General features: G+C 39.9%; 1 protein-coding gene across 1 annotated transcript; it reads left to right on the top strand.

Moving 5' to 3' along the window:
- The first annotated feature begins 2,111 nt into the window (after nt 1-2,111).
- Nucleotides 2,112-12,708, top strand: LOC108792390 (inosine-uridine preferring nucleoside hydrolase-like). Its single transcript, XM_018563157.1, has 5 exons — nt 2,112-2,354; nt 2,884-3,063; nt 4,840-4,951; nt 9,595-9,731; nt 12,259-12,708. The coding sequence occupies exons 1-5, from the start codon at nt 2,118-2,120 to the stop codon at nt 12,604-12,606; spliced, it is 1,014 nt and encodes a 337-aa protein (XP_018418659.1). The 5' UTR covers nt 2,112-2,117; the 3' UTR covers nt 12,607-12,708.
- The last annotated feature ends 6,211 nt before the right edge of the window (nt 12,709-18,919 follow it).

Raw genomic sequence — 18,919 nt, 5'->3', positions numbered from 1 at the left:
AGAAAGAGTCTTTAGGAAGTGTTGCTGCACTTTAAAGGGAGCTTTCCCTGACAGCTTCATTATTGTACTTGAGTAATAGGTTAGCATGCTGATCTATCCTATTTATGTGGGCAGAATCCGGACCTATTCACACCTGAGCGTAGCAGGAACGCATGTCTCATTTGTGCTCATTTGTTTTCTACGTTTGACGCATGCTCCCATTAATTGAATGGGGTCCCGAACACACATCAAGCACGGAAAAGTGCATGTTGCAAAATCTGTGACCTTAATTTTGTGTTGTTTCCTCTGCGTTTTAATGTGCGCAAACATGGAGGAAAAACGTGTTTCCCCCGCTGCATTTGGTTATGGCACAGACATGTTTTAAACATTTCACGAAAGCATGTCAAAGTGTGCATTTTTTGCACTTTTGACGTACGTACACTCAATGTCAGACAGTTGATTTTGTAGCATCCTTTTCTTGACGCTACAAATGGATAATGCCAGCGATTAGCAGCTAGCCTTTTTATTTTTATCGTTGGTGGTGGTTTGTCGCTAAGAAGGAGTGCCAGGACAGGGTCTTCTAATGCCTAGGGCAAACACTCCAAACTGCGCCCTCTCCCCCCAGATCAGGGGGTAGGGTCAACAATGGTGTGTGCATTGCGCTGAATCTGTAACATATGTAATGGATGTGGCATGTACTGAAAAAGCAATGGTTGTGGCACACTGCAGCTAATTGAAGAGGGGTGCACATTTTGTCTCGTGGTACAGTATGCTAACATACTGAGTAGGAAACAGTATGTCTGGTGACATGTGCTATATCACGAGACAAGGGGAGACCGGAAGAAGTGCAGTCAACCCTCACTCCCCAGTGAGCACCTATACTGAGATGGAAGCCTGTTTGCAGGGAGCAGTTGTCCCCTCTTCCTGCTCTTTTTCACCCACAGTAGACTGATGTTGGAGAAAGCAGAGTTCACCATCCAGCAGCTATCATGGCTCTGCTCTGCCTAAGTTGGTACCCAATACCAACTTATTGATAAAGAAAAATAGGCTTCCAGTGTTTCCCCTGGGAAAATGGTTATAGTATGGCAACTGGAAAGTTTCTTTGCTCAAACTTTTTATCCATATCTTTCTAAATCATATTTTCCCCATTATGAAAAACTCTGACACATTAAAGTATTGGGAGAATAAAACATACTCATACATGCTTTACACCGCACCTGTCACATGTAGGCTCTAACACCCACATTCTGTTCTTTAGTATATTTTATATGAGCAGGTATAAACAAATGAAAAAGAACTCTACTCCCGTAATATAATTCTACTCCCGTAATACAGGTGAAACTCGAATAATTAGAATATCGTGCAAAGTTCATTTATTTCACTAATGCAACTTAAAAGGTGAAACTAATATATGAGAGAGACTCATTACATGCAAAGCAAGATAGTTCAAGCCGTGATTTGTCATAATTGTGATGATTATGGCTTACAGCTCAGGAAAACCCCAAGAACCCCAAATCCACAACCTCAAAAAAGTAGATTATTACATGCAATCAATAAAACAAGGATTGTACATAGAACAATATCGGACCTCTGAAAAGTACAAGCATGCATATGTACTCAGTACTTGGTTTGGGCCCCTTTTGCAGCACTTACTGCAATTACTTTTGCACGATATTCTAATTATTCGAGTTTCACCTGTATAATAAGGACTTTATAAATTGTCCTATGCAGTCTCCTGTCAGCACAATATTGTGGAACAGACAGTGTGGGTATAAAGACAGATTTACATTAGAATGACGAAAAAACTATTTCAATGTCTTTTGTTGCTAAATATTAGAGTGAACCTCACCTAAGGACTTTATCGACAATAGTATTTTATTTATTTATGTCTAAAGCAAAGTTTCGAAAAAGCACAAAATCAGAAGTGTGCTGCACATTAAAAGTGACACTCAACTTAGGAATTCTTAAAAAATGTAATTCATGATGGACTATACTCTCAATACAAATGAGTAAACTAAACATGAGATTGTATTCCATCACAAGAGCGAGCTTGGAGCGGTGACTACTTTACAAAACACACTGCACATTCTTTCTCCCACTCTCTGACTCATGTCTGGGAGATATAAAAATATGGGAAGATGATTTTTAAGATAATCGAAAGTACTGCTTTTGTTTTTTCAGAATTACACGCAATGTCTAAGAAGTTGCTGCTGGTGGATGTGGATTGTGGGGTGGATGATGCCCAAGCACTTATGTTGGCCCTAGCAGCTCCTAATGTTGAAATCTTGGGTATAACCTGTTGTCATGGAAACTCTACCATAGAAAATGTCTGCAGAAATGTCCTGTGCATTTTGGAATGCTGCAATAGATGTGAGGTAACTGTGGATCGTAGATATATACATTTAAGTGTTGTCTAAAGAGGTTTTTAAGGATAATGTACTTTCAGTAACATAAGCTGTGTTGCCTCATTGCTTGCTTGCTTTTTCCTGTTCGTTCTCTCTTTTCTATTAATTAAGAAATAAGTGCAGAAACTGAGTTTAGTGCCTTCTTCTAATCTGCATGTAATAGCTATAAATGGTGTTTATGCCAACTTACAACAACAATGTCAAAATGTAGGCTTCTTGGGGTCCCTGCAAATATGTTTGTGAACCCTCAGTTGCTTTTGTGTGGACTCGGTAAGCTTCTGGATCCTAGGCCCTTAAAATTACATTAAAATGATCCTCAAATCATCTCTGAATTCATGCTGACACTGTCCTTCCTTCTGGAGGGTGGCTACTTTTGTTCCCCATGGTCAAAATTGTTAAACAGCTTTGTAGCGAGGAACTATACTCCAGAGCTCTTCACTTTTTAATGGAATTTAATCTCCTCAAAAATAAGTAGATTTTTGTTTTTTTGTATGTTTAGATTCCTGTTTATAGTGGAGCAAGTAGACCACTACTTGGAAAGAATATCCATGCTAGTGATTATCATGGAGTAGATGGCTTGGGCGATGTACCAGATCTTGCTTTCCCTAGTCTTGAAGCATTGAACAAAGAACACGCTGCTCTGGCGATGCTGAGGATAGTCAGTGAACACCCTGGGCAGGTGAGAAATGTTTCTTTGTTCTGTAACTTTAAACATTTGCTGTGTTGAACCCACAGTCCTTTCTTCTCCTGAAGAGGTTTTTAAAAGCCATTTGAAAAAGGATTTGGATTTTGTGTTGTTTTAATTGGAGTTCCAATTCAGTATAACATTTCAAAATAACCCTCTGTGATATCCAACCTCAGTGATATCACTACTATCCCTGGCACAGTCATTGGCCTTGTCATCATTCTTTATCAAAGAGGATGCATGTCTGTTTCCTGTTTTAGTAAACCATTCAAATTAATCTGGCTTTCATCATAAGTGTAGAGTCAATGAACCTTTTCTGCTGACTACAGAGACTAGAATTGATGGCTATGAAACTCAAACAGTAAAAGGAATGCTGGGGTCTTATATATATAAAAATATTATATTATATTCGTTTCTATAACAGGAATACAAGGTTAGGCAACCTCAGTACTCCAACTGTTGTGAAAGTACAAGTCCCAGGAGTCATTGCAAGACTAAGTAGCCACAGGCATAAATCCCAGAGTTAGATGTACAATGAGATTTGCAGCTCCACCACATTTGAAGTGTTAAGGTTGCCTATCCCTGCGGTAATACTTGATTTGTTAGGTATTCAAAGAATCCAATGCGCTGAAAACCTACTGAAGTAATTCAGTCACTGTGTGGATATATATATATTACACCAAATATGATCCTTTTCTGAAAAACATGTAATTCTATACAAATTTACAGGTTTTACTAAAGCAAATCTGTCAAGGTTGGCAATCAGTGTTTTGGTGTTGTGAACCTTTTCTCTTTTCTGCATTTGATTAAAAAGGTACTTTTAAACACCTCTCATTTGGCCTCTTTTGATTTATAGGCACCATAATCTGCCATATCATACCTGTCCTTTGAAATCATACCAGCCACGGCTTTATTTGCTATTTTCTTTTTTTTACAACACTAGGGGACATAAAGTTTCTTTTCCTGTGTGGGACTTGATAAACCTAGGCAAGAGTTGATTTAGATGTAATTCATGACACATTTTTATCGCAAAAAGCATTGTCAACATGTATTAGCAAAGTAATATGACATCTACAGGAAAAAGCAACAACTTATCCCACTTTTTCTGTGATTTACATAATTATTAACCACCCAGCAATTTGCATGTTCATTTGTATCTTGGATAACCAATCAGTGAACAGTGTTTAAAGTAGTATTAAATGCTAAAACGTTTTTTTTTAATGATCCATCCAGATGGAACAAATATACATTGCCCAGCAAATGATTTATTTGCATATTAGCCCAAACACTTAGTTATCGTGTTTCCAAACAGGTAGCTCCAACTCTCTCAGCTCCGCTTTCCTGAACTTCCTGTCAAGTTTAGGATTGCAAGGGACAGAGCAGTCTGCGGCAGCTTTCCTTCTACTAGCTTAGAAAGGGGAGGAGGGATCTTGGCTTTCTGTACCTGTGTATTTGTGGGAGTACACACAGCTTACTAGTGCACACAAGGGTGGCTCCTTAAGACCTTGTAAGGAAAAGGAGTCACCCTAAAACAGGATATCAGGGCCAGTGCTTCGGGAACCAGCTGATTCTGCAGAAAGCTAAAACTTTGCAACACCAAGGAGCAGCATCCATTGTAATGATTTAATCAGCATTTGAAATGGCTTCAAAACATTCGTCTTTAATATCATTTTAAGGCACAGGTTTAAAAGAGACTGCAGAGTAAAGCCTTATCTATTGAAAAAAAAAATATCTCCTCTTCATCATACTTGTTTTGTTTTTTTAATTTAGGTTACTGTTGTTGCAACTGGTCCCTTGACAAACTTGGCTTTAGCTGTCAATATGGATCCAACTTTCCCACAGAAGATCAAAAGCCTTTTCATTATGGGAGGTAACATGGAGTGTAAGTATATGAAGTGTAATTTAAAAATCCCCACACGCTAAACCCAATGGTAAACAAACTGGTCATTTGATTTTGGCCTTCATAAGTTTTTTGGATTCTGATGTCCATCTATGCTTTAAAAAGTGATCACTTTGTACAATGTAATTGATGTAATCAATGATCTATCCACTCAAAACTATTTCAGTTATTGGTAAATGCTGGAGAGTTAAACCACACAAAATATTTTTTTATTGTTTTACTCGTAAATATCTTCATCTGAGTTCCTGGGGCTTTACACCTACGGTGACTCTTATGAGGGGGTCCAATAAATGTTTTTTACATTTATTTTAAGTGATGGAGAGTGCTGAGCATGAAGCAGAAGACGCAGAAGCACTCAGTTTGTGGGGAACAGCTAAAACTCCTACGAGAACAGAAACAGAGATAGCAGTTATGATATCATATAATAGCAAATGCTTTCTTTCAGGGTTTGTTCACACCCAATGCAGACCAGATCTGCATGAGTTTCTGCACACGCAGTGCAGTGGGTTGTGCCTCGTTTTTTTGCAGCGTTTTTGATGCGTTCCGGGCTGTTTTTTTTGTTTAAAATGGGCTTTCAGGGTGTTTACATGCGTTTTTGATGCGTTCCAGAGCAGGTAAAATAGGGCTTGCTGCAGTTTTTTTACATGCTCTGGAACTGAACGCTGCGGTGTGAACTAGAGCCCAAAATACCATTGGAATACATTGTACGCAGTTTTGATCCGGTCTGTAACTGCTCTGCTCCTGGAACGCGCTTGGTGTGAACAAGGCCTCAGGGTATGCAAGACAATAGGACGAGCCAAAGGCTGATTTGCCCCACCCGGCTTCACCTATAACTTCTGACTTTTGTAGTGGAGTGAACATTTAAATCATGTTGTGGATGTAAATGTAGGGGATTACTTGCTTACATTGGTGTTCTGCTGCTGATGCTCTGACCCAACATTTCAGTCCAGTATTCAAGCTTCCTGAGCATATAGTGTATGCTCTGGAATAAAAAAATAGATACTTTTTATTTGATTGGTATACAATAATGTGAAGGAGTAAGTACACCCCATGGAAAGTATTGATCAGATCAACACATTTTAACAAGGTAAACATTAGGTCGTCATGTAAACAGTGCCTACAGGTAAAGGGTGATATAATTTAAACAAATGACACCTCAAATTAATATGGTGTATTCATTCTCTTACTCTGAGTTGATGAAAATGTAGATTTTGTCAGAAGGAATAGTACACCCCTACATTTACCACCACTTCAGATACATTAACTTAAGGTGTCCATACACTTTACAACCATCGCAAGACATTAGTCTTGCGATGGATGTAAAGTAATTAAAAAAACGTACGATCTGCCCATCTTGGACAGGCAGGTCGTACTTGCGATCATTGCAAGCCCGCCCCCTAGAGGGACGGGCTTCCGATGACCGCAATGCTGAACGGGCAGTGTGCACGTGCGCACACCGGCCCGTTCGGTATTTGTCTCCCGAGCATCATTCAAACCAGCCGAAAATCGTACGATTTTCGGCTGGTTTTCTAGCGTGCTCCTTAGACAAAAGACGTGCAACCGTACAGTAGAAACGGCCGCACGTCTTCATTAACACTGCACGATTCTTGCACGATCGCGGGACTTCCCGCGATTCTCGTTGGAGAATCGTGCAGTGTATGGGCACCTTTAGAATCAGGTGTTTCAGATGAGGTGCTAATTATTGGAACCTTCTTTGGGAGTATGCAGATGGACCAGTCTTATTTAAACCGTGTGTGTGTGTGTGTGTGTGTGGTCATACCATGACCGAAAGAGCTCTCTAAGGCCCTTAAGAAAAAGGTTGTGAATGCCTGTGGGTCTGGCAGCAAGAAATAAAAAAAAAATGAGACTGTAGGACTCAATCATTCCACTGTAAAGAAAATGATAAATGGCATAGATTTTAAGTGATTGCTAATTTGTCCAGGAGTTGCTGACCCAGCAAATTGAACCCCCCACATTCCATCATGGGATCTTGCATCAGTTGGTATCAGACTGTATGTGTGAACAATCAGAAAGAGATTGCACTAATTTAACCTGCATTGAAGTTGTGCCAGAAAAATGCCTTTGCTGTCCAAAACAGAATTTAAGAGCAAGAGTGCAGTTTTTCATTCAACAAGTACGCAAATACCAGGTCTTCTGGAACAATGTGCTGTGGACTGATGAATCAAGTTGTTGGGTCAGCGTCACACTCAACATGTTTCCACAAAATTAAGACATCATTTCAGGAGCGGATCCACATAAAAATTGTGAGCAATGGTGGTGGAAATGTTATGGTTTGTGGTTGCTTTGCGACTTCACCGTCTGAGCAGCTTGAAGCTATTGGGGTTGATTTACTAACCTTATAAACACACCACGAACATGTATACACCTCTGTAGTGTGTTCCCTCCCAGCATGATCTATGGGTGGAATCTAAACACCTTTGTAGTGTGTACACACCCAGCAGGTGTGTTGTGCAAAGCACTGCATGAATTGCAAGGTGATGTTGTGTAAATTAGCTCTACATTGTGTTGCTTGCGTTGATGAATGCAGGAATGTAAATGCATGAGCTAACCATTTTTGTCTAAACTGTGAAGCAGCATTATATATGCATCATGTGCATGATTTTTCCATATATGGCATTAGTGGAAATATGCTTATAGAGACTTTTTGGTTGATAAATACGCTTTGCTGTGTAAAAATCACAAGCACCTGGTGCGTGCGTTTAGGTTAGTAAATCACCCCCATTGAGTCATCTATGAATTCTGCATCATATTGAACTGTATTTGATAGGAATCTTAGGCTATCTGTTTAAAAGTTAAACCAAAAATACATCTTCCAACCTAATGATCCACAGCACACAAGCAAATCCACCATTACATCTACTGATATATTTGTTGAAATCATTGAAAAGGCACATTTTCCTTGTGTCTTTAATCAAGTATATCGCCTACATCTGTACACATTGTTTGATGAAGATCTTATGTTTGCTTGTTCAAATATGTGGAAAAAGGTCAACAATGTTATGTATGGTATGTAGGTTTTCACATGACTGTATACCGAAAGTCACAAATCTGGTGCTCTTCACATATAAATCAAAAGTCAGTAGTCCACAAGAGGCCTGCAGCTCACATCCAAGACAAGGAAGTCTATGACATTAAAATATAAACAAGACTCATCGCCTTGCCCTTGTGTGACAAACTTTTCTTATCTAATAAGGAATATTAAAACGGGTCAGGTACTCACATTTTCTAATAGAGCATACAATAGCTCAGAACTTTAAAATTTCAATTCATATTCCTTTGAAGTACTGGTTGTAGTTAGCAGTATAATGTTCAACAATGGATAATTAATTTCCTGGGCATGACCCCCTTCTTCAGAGCCTGGGACCTGCCAGGCAAATCTCACTTGGTCCCCTGGTGGATGAAATAAAAATGTAATACTTTAGTGAGACTTCTTCTTAAAGGGAGTTAATAGCTTTAAGTGGTAAATGACGCAGCTGTATTGTTCACCCCTCCATCATCTGTGTTTATGCTGGGTTATATGGAGATTTAGGTTGGTAAAGAAGATCAGAAAGAAGCAGCTTCTGCTGGGCTTTCTTTTTAAAAGCACAGAGCAAAACCAGTGCTGTAGAGCATCCTGTAGAAAAGAGCTTAATTGTAAAATAAAGCTTTTATAGAAATACCAGTTTAAATTTGTATCAAAACCCCATATCAAAAATGTAATATTGCAGACTACCAGTCCTTATTTGAGGTGTCTGGATTTTGTTTTTTCTTCTCTCCTTTTTTTTTTTTTTTTCCAGGCCTTCTTTCCTTTTTATTTTCACCTGGTAATCCTGTGAAAAAAACATGCTTCCCTTCCCTGTGTGGTTATATTGATTCCTGCACTGTATCTATAGTGGGAGCCATGGTTGCTGCCCAGGCTTTACCTCAAAAATGTCTGCTTTTGACAGGCAGGATAAGGAAAATTAGTGGTTTGCAGAAGGAAGATAACATTGTGTGTACACAGGAAATGACAAGTTTAAAATGTAAATGTCACCAGCACGACAGATGCTGCACAGGAAATGACAAGAACACCATTTTTGGCAGTGAAAATGAAAGCGAAGGCAGTCACCATGTCTGGTAATCTGCAAAATATTACATGTGAACCTCTTTCTGCCTTGAAGAAGGGACCCTGCGCGGCCCCGAAACGTAGGCTTTGTTGATTATCGTGACACAATTGTCCATTAAAAAGGACATACTTATTTAAATTATTTGAGTGCTGGTGACCTGTCTTTTTATTTTGTATTATAGACAAGACAGTCCACATCGTTGGTAGCTGGTTAACAGCAAAAGTATTATACAAGATAAAAACTAAGCAGAGTACCAGGGTGAGGTGTATGGAACTTGAATTTTGAGTTCTGCACATTCTGACTTGCACTCGCACATCTTTCAGTGTACACTCAATAGAGATGCCGTTAGGCTATGTTTACACAGGTGAGCTACTATTGTAAGCCATTTACTGTCATTGTGCTTTAACATGTTTCAGTTGTCTGCATTTTAGGCAGTTAATTGTTGAAGTAACTTTATGGCTGGCAATCCTGCTTTCCTAAGATAATTATTTTTTATTGTTTTAATTATTTACATTTTAGCTAGAGGAAACTTTACAGCTTGTGGTGAATTCAACTTTTCATGCGACCCAGAAGCTGCTTATATAGTTCTAAATAGCTTTGATTGTCCAACACATATTTCCACCTGGGAGTTCACTGTCAAAAATATGCTACCTTGGGTAAGATGACATACATTTTTATTTTTTTATTTTTATTATTATACATTCTTGGTTGTGTTTTATATATCACCAGACAAAAGACTACACTATTGCTCTGTCCATGATCCTTGGTTTAGGTAGAGGATGATGGAAGTGCTAGCTCTGCTTATTACAGACTTGCTGGGCAGCATTATATCCCTAGTTGATCTATGGCAGCACTTTACCACTCTTTTGTAGTGAGTGAAGATATGCTACGTGGACTGCCAGGCAAGGTTGTGCCTTTTAGCTTCCTTTGGGTCTCAAATGTGTATGAAGGATGTGCTATTCTTTGCAAAATCAATGTTTCTACTTTTTCTTTGTGCATTGCATTCTCATCTACTTTAGAAACACCATCTGATTACTAAACAGACAGTTGTGTTAGATGCCCCAAAGAGTAACCTGATCTCATGGTTTAGGACTTGTAGTATCAATGCTGACCATATCTCTTTTTTTATTTCTCTTAATGAGCCTACTAATCCAAGCATCACCTCTGCTGTTTGTAATGTAGAGGTATGCAAATATGCACCTAAGCCCTTTGCTGACCAATTTTTCATATAGTTTATGCACATTTTTGGCCTGAAGAACCCTTCTAACAGAGGCCCTGTAGAAATAAAAGCTGGTAGTTGCAAATGTTTATGTCCCACAATATTTGTGCAACTGTTTATCAAACCTATATTTTCAGTAAACAAAACATGTATGTGCAACCAACTTGTGTTTCTGTTAGTATACAAGTATTTGCAGGGTTGGGGGACTTTCAATTTTTTTTTTTTAGGGGGGGAGGGGAAATTCAGCTGCTGGGGCAGCTGAATGTAAATACAGCAGGCAGTTGCTGGGAGCAATAGTCAGCCTGCTATTGGATATTTTAAGTTGCAATAACAGGCTGGCTATTGTTCCCGCCCACTGCCTGCTGTGAATCAGCAGAGGAGGGAACGGAAGGAGAAAGTTCTCCATCAGGTCCTCCTCTGCCGATTGACAGCAGGCAGTGGGAGGGTGCAATAGCCAGCCTGCTATTGGCTATTGCAATTTAAAATATCCAATAGTAGGTTGGGTATTGTTACAAGTGTCCGCTCCTTTTCCACTTGATTAAACCTGTTTTTCCTTTTTGGTTATATATCTCAAATTGTCAGCTGCCCGTGCTGCTTATTTGTTTAATAATCCACTCACCAGACGTACCCAGTTTTTGCGCTCTCAATCAAAGAAGGGAAGGTCTGTTCTGTGTGTTCACGGGAGAGGAGAGGAGAGAAGCCGTAAATCTTGACTACACACAGAACAGACCTTCCCTTCTTTGATTAAAAACGAAAACCTCTGGGTACGTCTGCACTTGCATTGTTAAACAAATAAGGAGCACGGGCAGCTGACACTTTGAGATACATAACCAAAAGGAAACGGTTTAATCAAGTGGAAAAGGAGCGGACACTTGTAACACTAAACCGTCTCAATGGACGGAAAGGACAGAGGTGTAGCAGCGGAGGTACAAGAGGGGGGGAGAAGCGGGGGATTTCAGAGTCACTGGCCGCAGTCTCTTCTCCCCTCTGGTGCCGGCTACAGCGTTCTGTGAAAGGGACACAGACCGCTGCAGCCAGCACCAGCAGGGAGAAAAGACTGCAGCCGGTGACTCTGAAATCCCCCGCTTCTCCCCCCCTCGTACCTCCGCTGCTGCTGCTCCTCCGTCCTTTCTGTCCATTAAGACTGATTGATTTATTTTATGATGTGTTCTTTTAGCCCTACTGAGGGGTGCCCCTTGGAAAAACAATGCTGTCTTACTGTTTTATATGACCACAAAAACACTGATGTTGATTCATTCCATAATACATCGCCATGATTTTATTGCGGTCTATGTCCCATTAAAGAAATTAATTATCTTTATCCTGATGACCATTGTTATTGGGAAAGAAAATGATGGGGAATTAAAACATTTTCCAGTTGTCACCAGAACAGAGGCTGGGGGGGGGGATTTTTCTAATGGGGACACTTGTTCTGGTGAAAACTGTGCAAGAAGGAACTTCCTCTCACTTTTGAAGACCTTATTTTCTACTTCCTGTTGTTGTGTTTGGAGACGCAATTCCATATGCATTTTGATTACTAGAATGTTTGTTTAATGTTGCTTTTTAGAAATATTGTATGCCTGCCACATATGTAAATCACATTTAGCTGTAGTATGCAAAGATCATAAGTGCATTAGAGAGAGTTTTGATCTTACACCAAGCTTGTCTACAAATGGTTAGCATAACTTAGGCTGCTATTTTAAAAATTCCTAAAACTAAGTAATATGCTAGAGTTCAACGTTTTTCTGACAATCTCGTTCTGTACTGGCGGTCTTTGCAGGGGCCATAGTTTCTGAAAGCTCATACTTCAGTTGGTCAGGTGTTTTGAACAACTGGATGAGGTTCCTGCTGTTGCTTATTAGTCACCTTTCACAGGATATTCACAGTCCTTCATGTTAACTATGTTCCTGTTTAATATCTGTAAAAAAAAAAAAAATTGATGATGCCAAATATCTTTTCCCTAGACGTTTTACAAGGAATGGATCACCCAGGACACCCACAAGGCAGATTTTATGAGGAAAATCGCTGCTCGTTCTGAGGAATACACTAAAAAATGCACTGGCGAAGAAGGGCAGGCGTGGACTAAAGGATTTGTGCCATGTGATTCTTATGCCATGGCTGCAGCTATAGATGAAAGCTTTGTCACTGATGTAATTCACTGTGCAGTAAGTGTAGAGCTCAGTGGCACGCTGACCCGAGGGATGATGGTGCTGGATCTCCTGCAGACACTACACAAGAGCCATAAGGTTTATATCATAACCAAATGTGACACAGAGAAGTTGAAATTTCTTTTAATGGAAGCCTTAAAATAATATACCTCAATGTACCAGACTGCAGAGAGGAAGTAATCACTTCTCTACTGCTATTAACCACATCTGCAAGAATCATTCCAGTACTTACAACAGAAGAGGGAGCAGCCATAGGCTAATTCATAATAATGACTTCCCTTTTTAAAACTCAGGAAAAAGAGACAAAAGTAATTGACATGGAAGGTATAATTTATGCAGCTGTGTTATAAGACTGTTGGAGCTGAAAATACTGAGCCAGCTATCAGACTCTGTTTTATTGCTTTTTTTACAATGGTGTATTATGCAAATAACCACATAGGGATTTTCTCAGGGCATCTTTACAGAAATCACTCATGGTAAACCTGGAAGTGGTCAGCTTACTTCCTTAAACTGCATTTTGAAATGTGTAATTGTTTTCTCAAAGCATTTCAATTAAAGTGCATATTTTGCCAAAACACTTTTTTTTAAAGTTTTGGATTGAGTAGGAAGGGGTTAAATCCCCTCCCTGTCCATTTTTTTCCCCCCTTTCTCATAAGGGATATTTTCCTTTACATCCAGTCCAAGGAATGCAACAGTAAATGAGAGGAAATTTCTACAAAGTGGGGAGAATTCCCGTCTGAGGCTATTGCCACCAGAATAGGTTTCCCCCATTTTGAAGATTTAAAGAAGAACTTTAGAAAAGCTTTTTCTTAACCCTTGCAGTAGGGCTTCCCCTACACTGCATGGATTAAGTGCTCATTTCTGTCTAGGTTCACAAATAACAAAGTTCTACTTACCCGAAGTTCAGAGTCGGCCCGCTGTCACAGCGCTCCCTCCAGCCTGTCCCCTGCTCTGCTGCTCTTTTGGAATCTTCCTCAGCATCCTCATGTCTATAAACAGTGTATAGATGTGAAGGTTTATGGAACCTTAGACTGCTGCGGGGGGGGAGAGAGGTTGGAAGGACCAGTCTAAAGGTGGCCACATGCCTTACAACCATCGCAAGACTTTTGTCTTGCGATGGTTGTAAGGTCATTAAAAAAACGTACGATCTGCCCATCTTGGACAGGCAGATCGTACTTGCGATAATCGCAAGCCCGCCCCACTGAGGGGCGGGCTTCCAAAGACCGTAATGCTGAACGGGCAGTGTGCGCTTGCGCACACCGGCCCATGCGGCAATTATCTTACGATCATGCCAGAAACCAGCCAAAAATCGTACGATTCTCGGCTGGTTTTCAAACATGTTCGTAAGACAAAAGTCGTGTGACCGTACAGTAGAAACGGGCACACGCCTTCCACACACCTTGCGATTATCGTACGATCGCGGGATTTCCCGCGATTATTGTACGATCATCGTAAGGCGCGTGGGCACCTTTTTAGAACAAGCAGGCCCAGAGATCTGTTGAGTATAAGTTTTTGTTTTTTTCTTTTCTTACCTAGACAAAAATGAGCAGTTAATCCTTGCAGTGTGTGGGTAGCCCCACCTCAAGGGTTAATAAACTTTTTCCTGGAGTTCTTCTTTAACCTCCCCTAGTGTTCTGGTGACAACCAAAACATATTAATTTCTGATCATTTTCTATCCTTGTAAGAAAAGTCACTAGGACAAAGCTTGTAAGTCTCCTCAGTAGGGACTAATCCTTCCCTACTGTATCCAGAAATATAGACATAGTTTGGGTTTTACATACACTTTAATATTGTCACGGCAAAGGTTGTATTTCACAGCCATTGTAATGTTTGTACATCTAAAAATTAACATTTCTAATATTCAGTCTACACAAATAAAACAATTTTCTGTGTTCCGTGCATGCTTTCATGTGTCGACTTTTCTACTTTTTTTCATTTTACATATTTTGCTGACTAATCTCTATCAGTGGTATGTCACAGCTACAATTGCAAACATCCAATCAGAAACATCAGAGGGCAACATCTAGAAAACTTAATCTATAAGATGTATCAAACCAACATCTACTTCTGCGTAAACCTCTATCAAAAGACTCTGAGTGGTAAAATATTTCCCACTGTCTAGTGAATTCAATGTTTTCATACTAGAATCATTTCACTTACCTCATCCTTTGAGAGTCACTGACAATCTTTAACTTTCGGCTTACACTGCCTCCTACAGGAGGATTGGACATTGGCAAACAAAAAAAACAACTATCTGAGCCTAGGATAACACCTCCTACTAACAGTGTTTTCTCTTGCTTAGGGTCCTAAGAGGATGGATGTCTTCTCTTCAGTTCTACTGAAGACAAGCCTTTATCTGCGTGAATGTGCACCCCCACTTTTTCAGGGTGGGGGGGGTGGCTGTTGACTTTTGTGGGCGCATGGATAGCTCGCATTTCAGATGCCTGCATTTTAGGAGGTGGTGTCCCAAGGCTATATAAAGTTGCACTTTGAGCCCTGCCCCCTTTTTTACTCCCTTCCCATCAACCACTTAATTTAGGTACACTCAGATTTGTTTAGTTAGGCCTGACAGATTCCTACATCCACACTAACAGCGTGGATGAACGAAACTCACTGCTGTCAGGATACCAGAACAGTGCTTGCAGCTGATTGCGACAGAGTGACACGTGTGACAGAGCAATGTGGCAATGAAACTAACTATGAGGATGAGTGTAAATCACTCACCTCATAGTTCTCCTTCCAGAAGTATTCCAAAACATAACTGGATTTAAGGGTGTGTCACAGACAGGATGACAGGTGCTTGGTTGGAACTCAGATTAGAGCAGAAACAGAAATATGCACAGTGCATGCATGTACAGGGCCAGGGTAAAGCTGGCCATACACCTATAGTTTTTTCGCAGATTTCCTATGGTCAGATGCAAAACGTGGAACAGATTCCTCCATCTACACTAAACTTTGTGGCTGGCTCTCAAAATACCTGCAAAATCTGATTGGATGCAGGCATTGTTCAGGTATTTTGAGGGCGAACTAGCAAGATACTGAAGCTTGGCCCAGCGGGAGATTCCTCCATCCACACAGTTTAGCATAGATGGAGGAATCTGTTGCACATTGACCATAGAAAATCTGCAGATAATCTATAGGTGTATGGCCAGCTTAAGCAGGGAGCAAACCAAGTTGCTAATTGATGGAAGATGGTTCTCACTTGGGTTAAGGAAGCAGTAGTATCTAGTCTTAATCAGAGCCATTGAAGGTATGGAGGAGCAGGTGGGGCAGGAAATCTCCTAATATGGGACCCATGGTGACCCACCTGGATAACTTGAGAGAGGAACAGGCAGATTGCCAGTACACAGCAGAAAGTCAGGAGCAGGACATGGTTAACAGCCAAGCCAAAACAGGTCACATTACGATATACAAACAAAAAGGCCAAATGGAATAGCTGAAGTGTGAGAGTGGATACAGACTAATGGTTGTACCAGCACTAGCTATTAGCTTCTCTGCTTGTAAAACTCCTCCACTTTGCAGGGGAGATGCCTGCAACAGTGTCAGATTCACACCTTACCGACACTCTGAATTCTATGGATACTCTTAAGTGCTGTTAGCATTTTTGCGTGTAAACATTCTAGGATATTTTTGAGGTAAAATAAAAAAAGTTCTATTCTGGTAAGGTGAATGACTAAGGTTAAAAAAAATCTATTTAAATGGTAGAGAAGGCAAAAAGTACTATCAAAGTCATAGGTTTTAGTGGGTAGCTAAAGTGTTTAAACTACAAGCTGTTGGCTCTTTCGTCAGGCATACTATATTATCAGATTTATATTTTATTATGGATTTATACTCTTAAATTGTGTTGTATCATTTGTTAATTTATTATTATAAACTATAGTAAACTCCTAGTTATCAATTCTGCAGCCGACAGGTGAATGAAAACAGCCACGAGCAATAGCCAGACTGCTATTGGCTATTTCAAATTGCAATAGCAGTCTGTCTATTGAACCCCCCGCCCCCCCTCCACTGAAACTTAAAAATGATAGTAAACACCCAGTAATCCGGTACTCATGGATCGGTAGATGCTGGATAACTGTAATTTCTTGTTGCTTAAGAGTTAATAGTAATGGCAGGCTGGCTATTGAAACCCTGCCCACTGAGCAGAGGAGCAGACCTGAGAGAGCAAGTTCTCTCTCGGGTCCACTCCTCTGCTCAGTGGCCGGGTACATGAGCCAGCCTGCTATCGGCTATTGCAATTATAAATAGCCAATAGCAGGGTGGCAATTGCTCCCCACTGTTTGCATTCTGCCGCCGAGCGCCAGCAGGCAGCGAGATGTAAACTAAAAACTGTCCTTAGCAACTAAACTTATTTAGTTGCTAATGAAATTGTTTGTGTGCACCAAGCAACCGGCAATTTTGTAGTGTGCATCAAGCCACCAGCAAAAAAAGAATCGGGCATATTATGTCAATTTTTGTTGTTGTTGCTGGTTGTTTGAATGCCAGATAATGGGTAGTTTACTTTACTTTGTTAAAAAAAAAAGAGAGCTACTAAAATGACAAATACCTGCAAAGAAAATAAGTTGTGTGGTATCTATTTATACTTATACTTGTTTTCTGTCACCATACAAATGGTTCAACACACGGTGTTGATGTAAGTACAAAACAGTTACTGAAATTACAGCCAGGAGTCTGTATACATGTCGGTGCTGCTGCCAACATAAGGCTTACGTCAGCGGCAGCAAAAGGTTAAAGCCCAATTCTGTGTTTGTTTGTTTTTTTAAAACCTCAAAAACATGTTGGAAACTGCTGCCACGTAATCTCCAGCACACCATCCAGTAGCAGTGACCGGTGACCTGAAGCTGCGCTCTTCACCGCTAGGACTGACTGGTCTTATGTCCACCCTCTGTGTGACATCACTTCTGCATACTACCATGAAGGGCTTTTTCGACAGCCAGTTAGCAGCACCAGTATCACCAGGAAGTACCTTAGGCACTACAGACTATACCTTTTGACACTATGAAGCAGGAGAAAGTAGACCCTAGGACTTGGCTTGTCCCATAACCAGTTGTATGTACATGTTTGGTACTTTTTAGATTTATTTATTTTTTTAATAAAAAAATATAGATGAGGTACAGGGGCGTGGAGTGTAATTGTTTTTTTGTTACTTAAAGGCGATCATTTAAAAAAAAAAAAAACAGGCATTGAAAGTCGCATGTTCTTATTAGCTCCTAAAACTTGTACATATTTATGTATGAATGGTATTGAGCTGAATATGAAGTGACTTTTTTGTTGCTTTATGTAAAGTTTAATTTTAAATTAAATATTTTTTATTTTTTTTATTTTAACAGTCAATACCCTCTGAGTCTGTTAGTCTACATTTCACATTTTTATACTCTTCTAGCTAAGTTGAACTCTTAAACTACTCTTAATTATATATGATACGGGCTAAGATGCTTGGGCAATTTTAGAGATGCACTAATATTTCACAAATCATTTCACATGTACCGAGTAAATGGAACATGCCAGTCATAACATTGGAATCTCCAGTTATTAAAACTATATGAATTATAGCAGTGGCCTTACATTGGCAGGTGTGAGCATGTCACTAGCATAAAATCTATCCACATGTATCATTATAAGCAGTGGTGTAACAATATCCATATCAACACAGACAGATGTTTTGGGGCCTGAGGGTGGAAGGGGCTCAATTAAGGGGCTGTTAAGGCAATTCAAACACAAAGTCTATGTGCATATGAAAATAACATATTCATCATTGTATTATTAAGGATTGCAGAGGCTGCTGTTGACACTGACCCTGTACCCCCTGTGCCATTTCCAGTCAAGAAGGGCTGAGGTCAGACATACAGGAGGAAAGTTCAGTATCATTGTCCCTAGTCATAGATCTCCCTTACATGTTGTGCAGTAATAAGAATTTGTTTAGCTATTTTCGTAATGTAGATTTACTGCCATTTGAGATTCTGGTCATCCCAGGCAGCACTAAGGTTAACCCAGTATCCCTAACACAGTCAGCCTTAGGCTGTATAATACCCCTAATGTCTCACTAAAAACTGACGGCTGTTTGTAGTTTGTATTAGGGTTATACAGGTGAAACTCGAATAATTAGAATATCTTGCAAAGTTCATTTATTTCACTAATGCAACTTAAAAGGTGAAACTAATATATGAGATAGACTCATTACATGCAAAGCAAGATAGTTCAAGCCGTGATTTGTCATAATTGTGAAGATTATGGCTTGCAGCTCATGACAACCCCAAATCCACAATCTCAGAAAATGAGAATATTACATGCAATCAATAAAACAAGGATTGTACATAGAACAATATCGGACCTCTGAAAAGTACAAGCATGCATATGTACTCAGTACTTGGTTTGGGCCCCTTTTGCAGCACTTACTGCAATTACTTTTGCACGATATTCTAATTATTCGAGTTTCACCTGTAGAGCAATTGTGTTT

Source organism: Nanorana parkeri, unplaced genomic scaffold (genome assembly GCF_000935625.1).
Source record: "Nanorana parkeri isolate BGI_ZX_2015 unplaced genomic scaffold, ASM93562v1 scaffold636, whole genome shotgun sequence".
NCBI classification, from domain to species: Eukaryota; Metazoa; Chordata; class Amphibia; order Anura; family Dicroglossidae; genus Nanorana; species Nanorana parkeri.
Note: the sequence above shows the minus strand (reverse complement) of the source record. Positions and strands in the feature narration are given on the sequence as shown.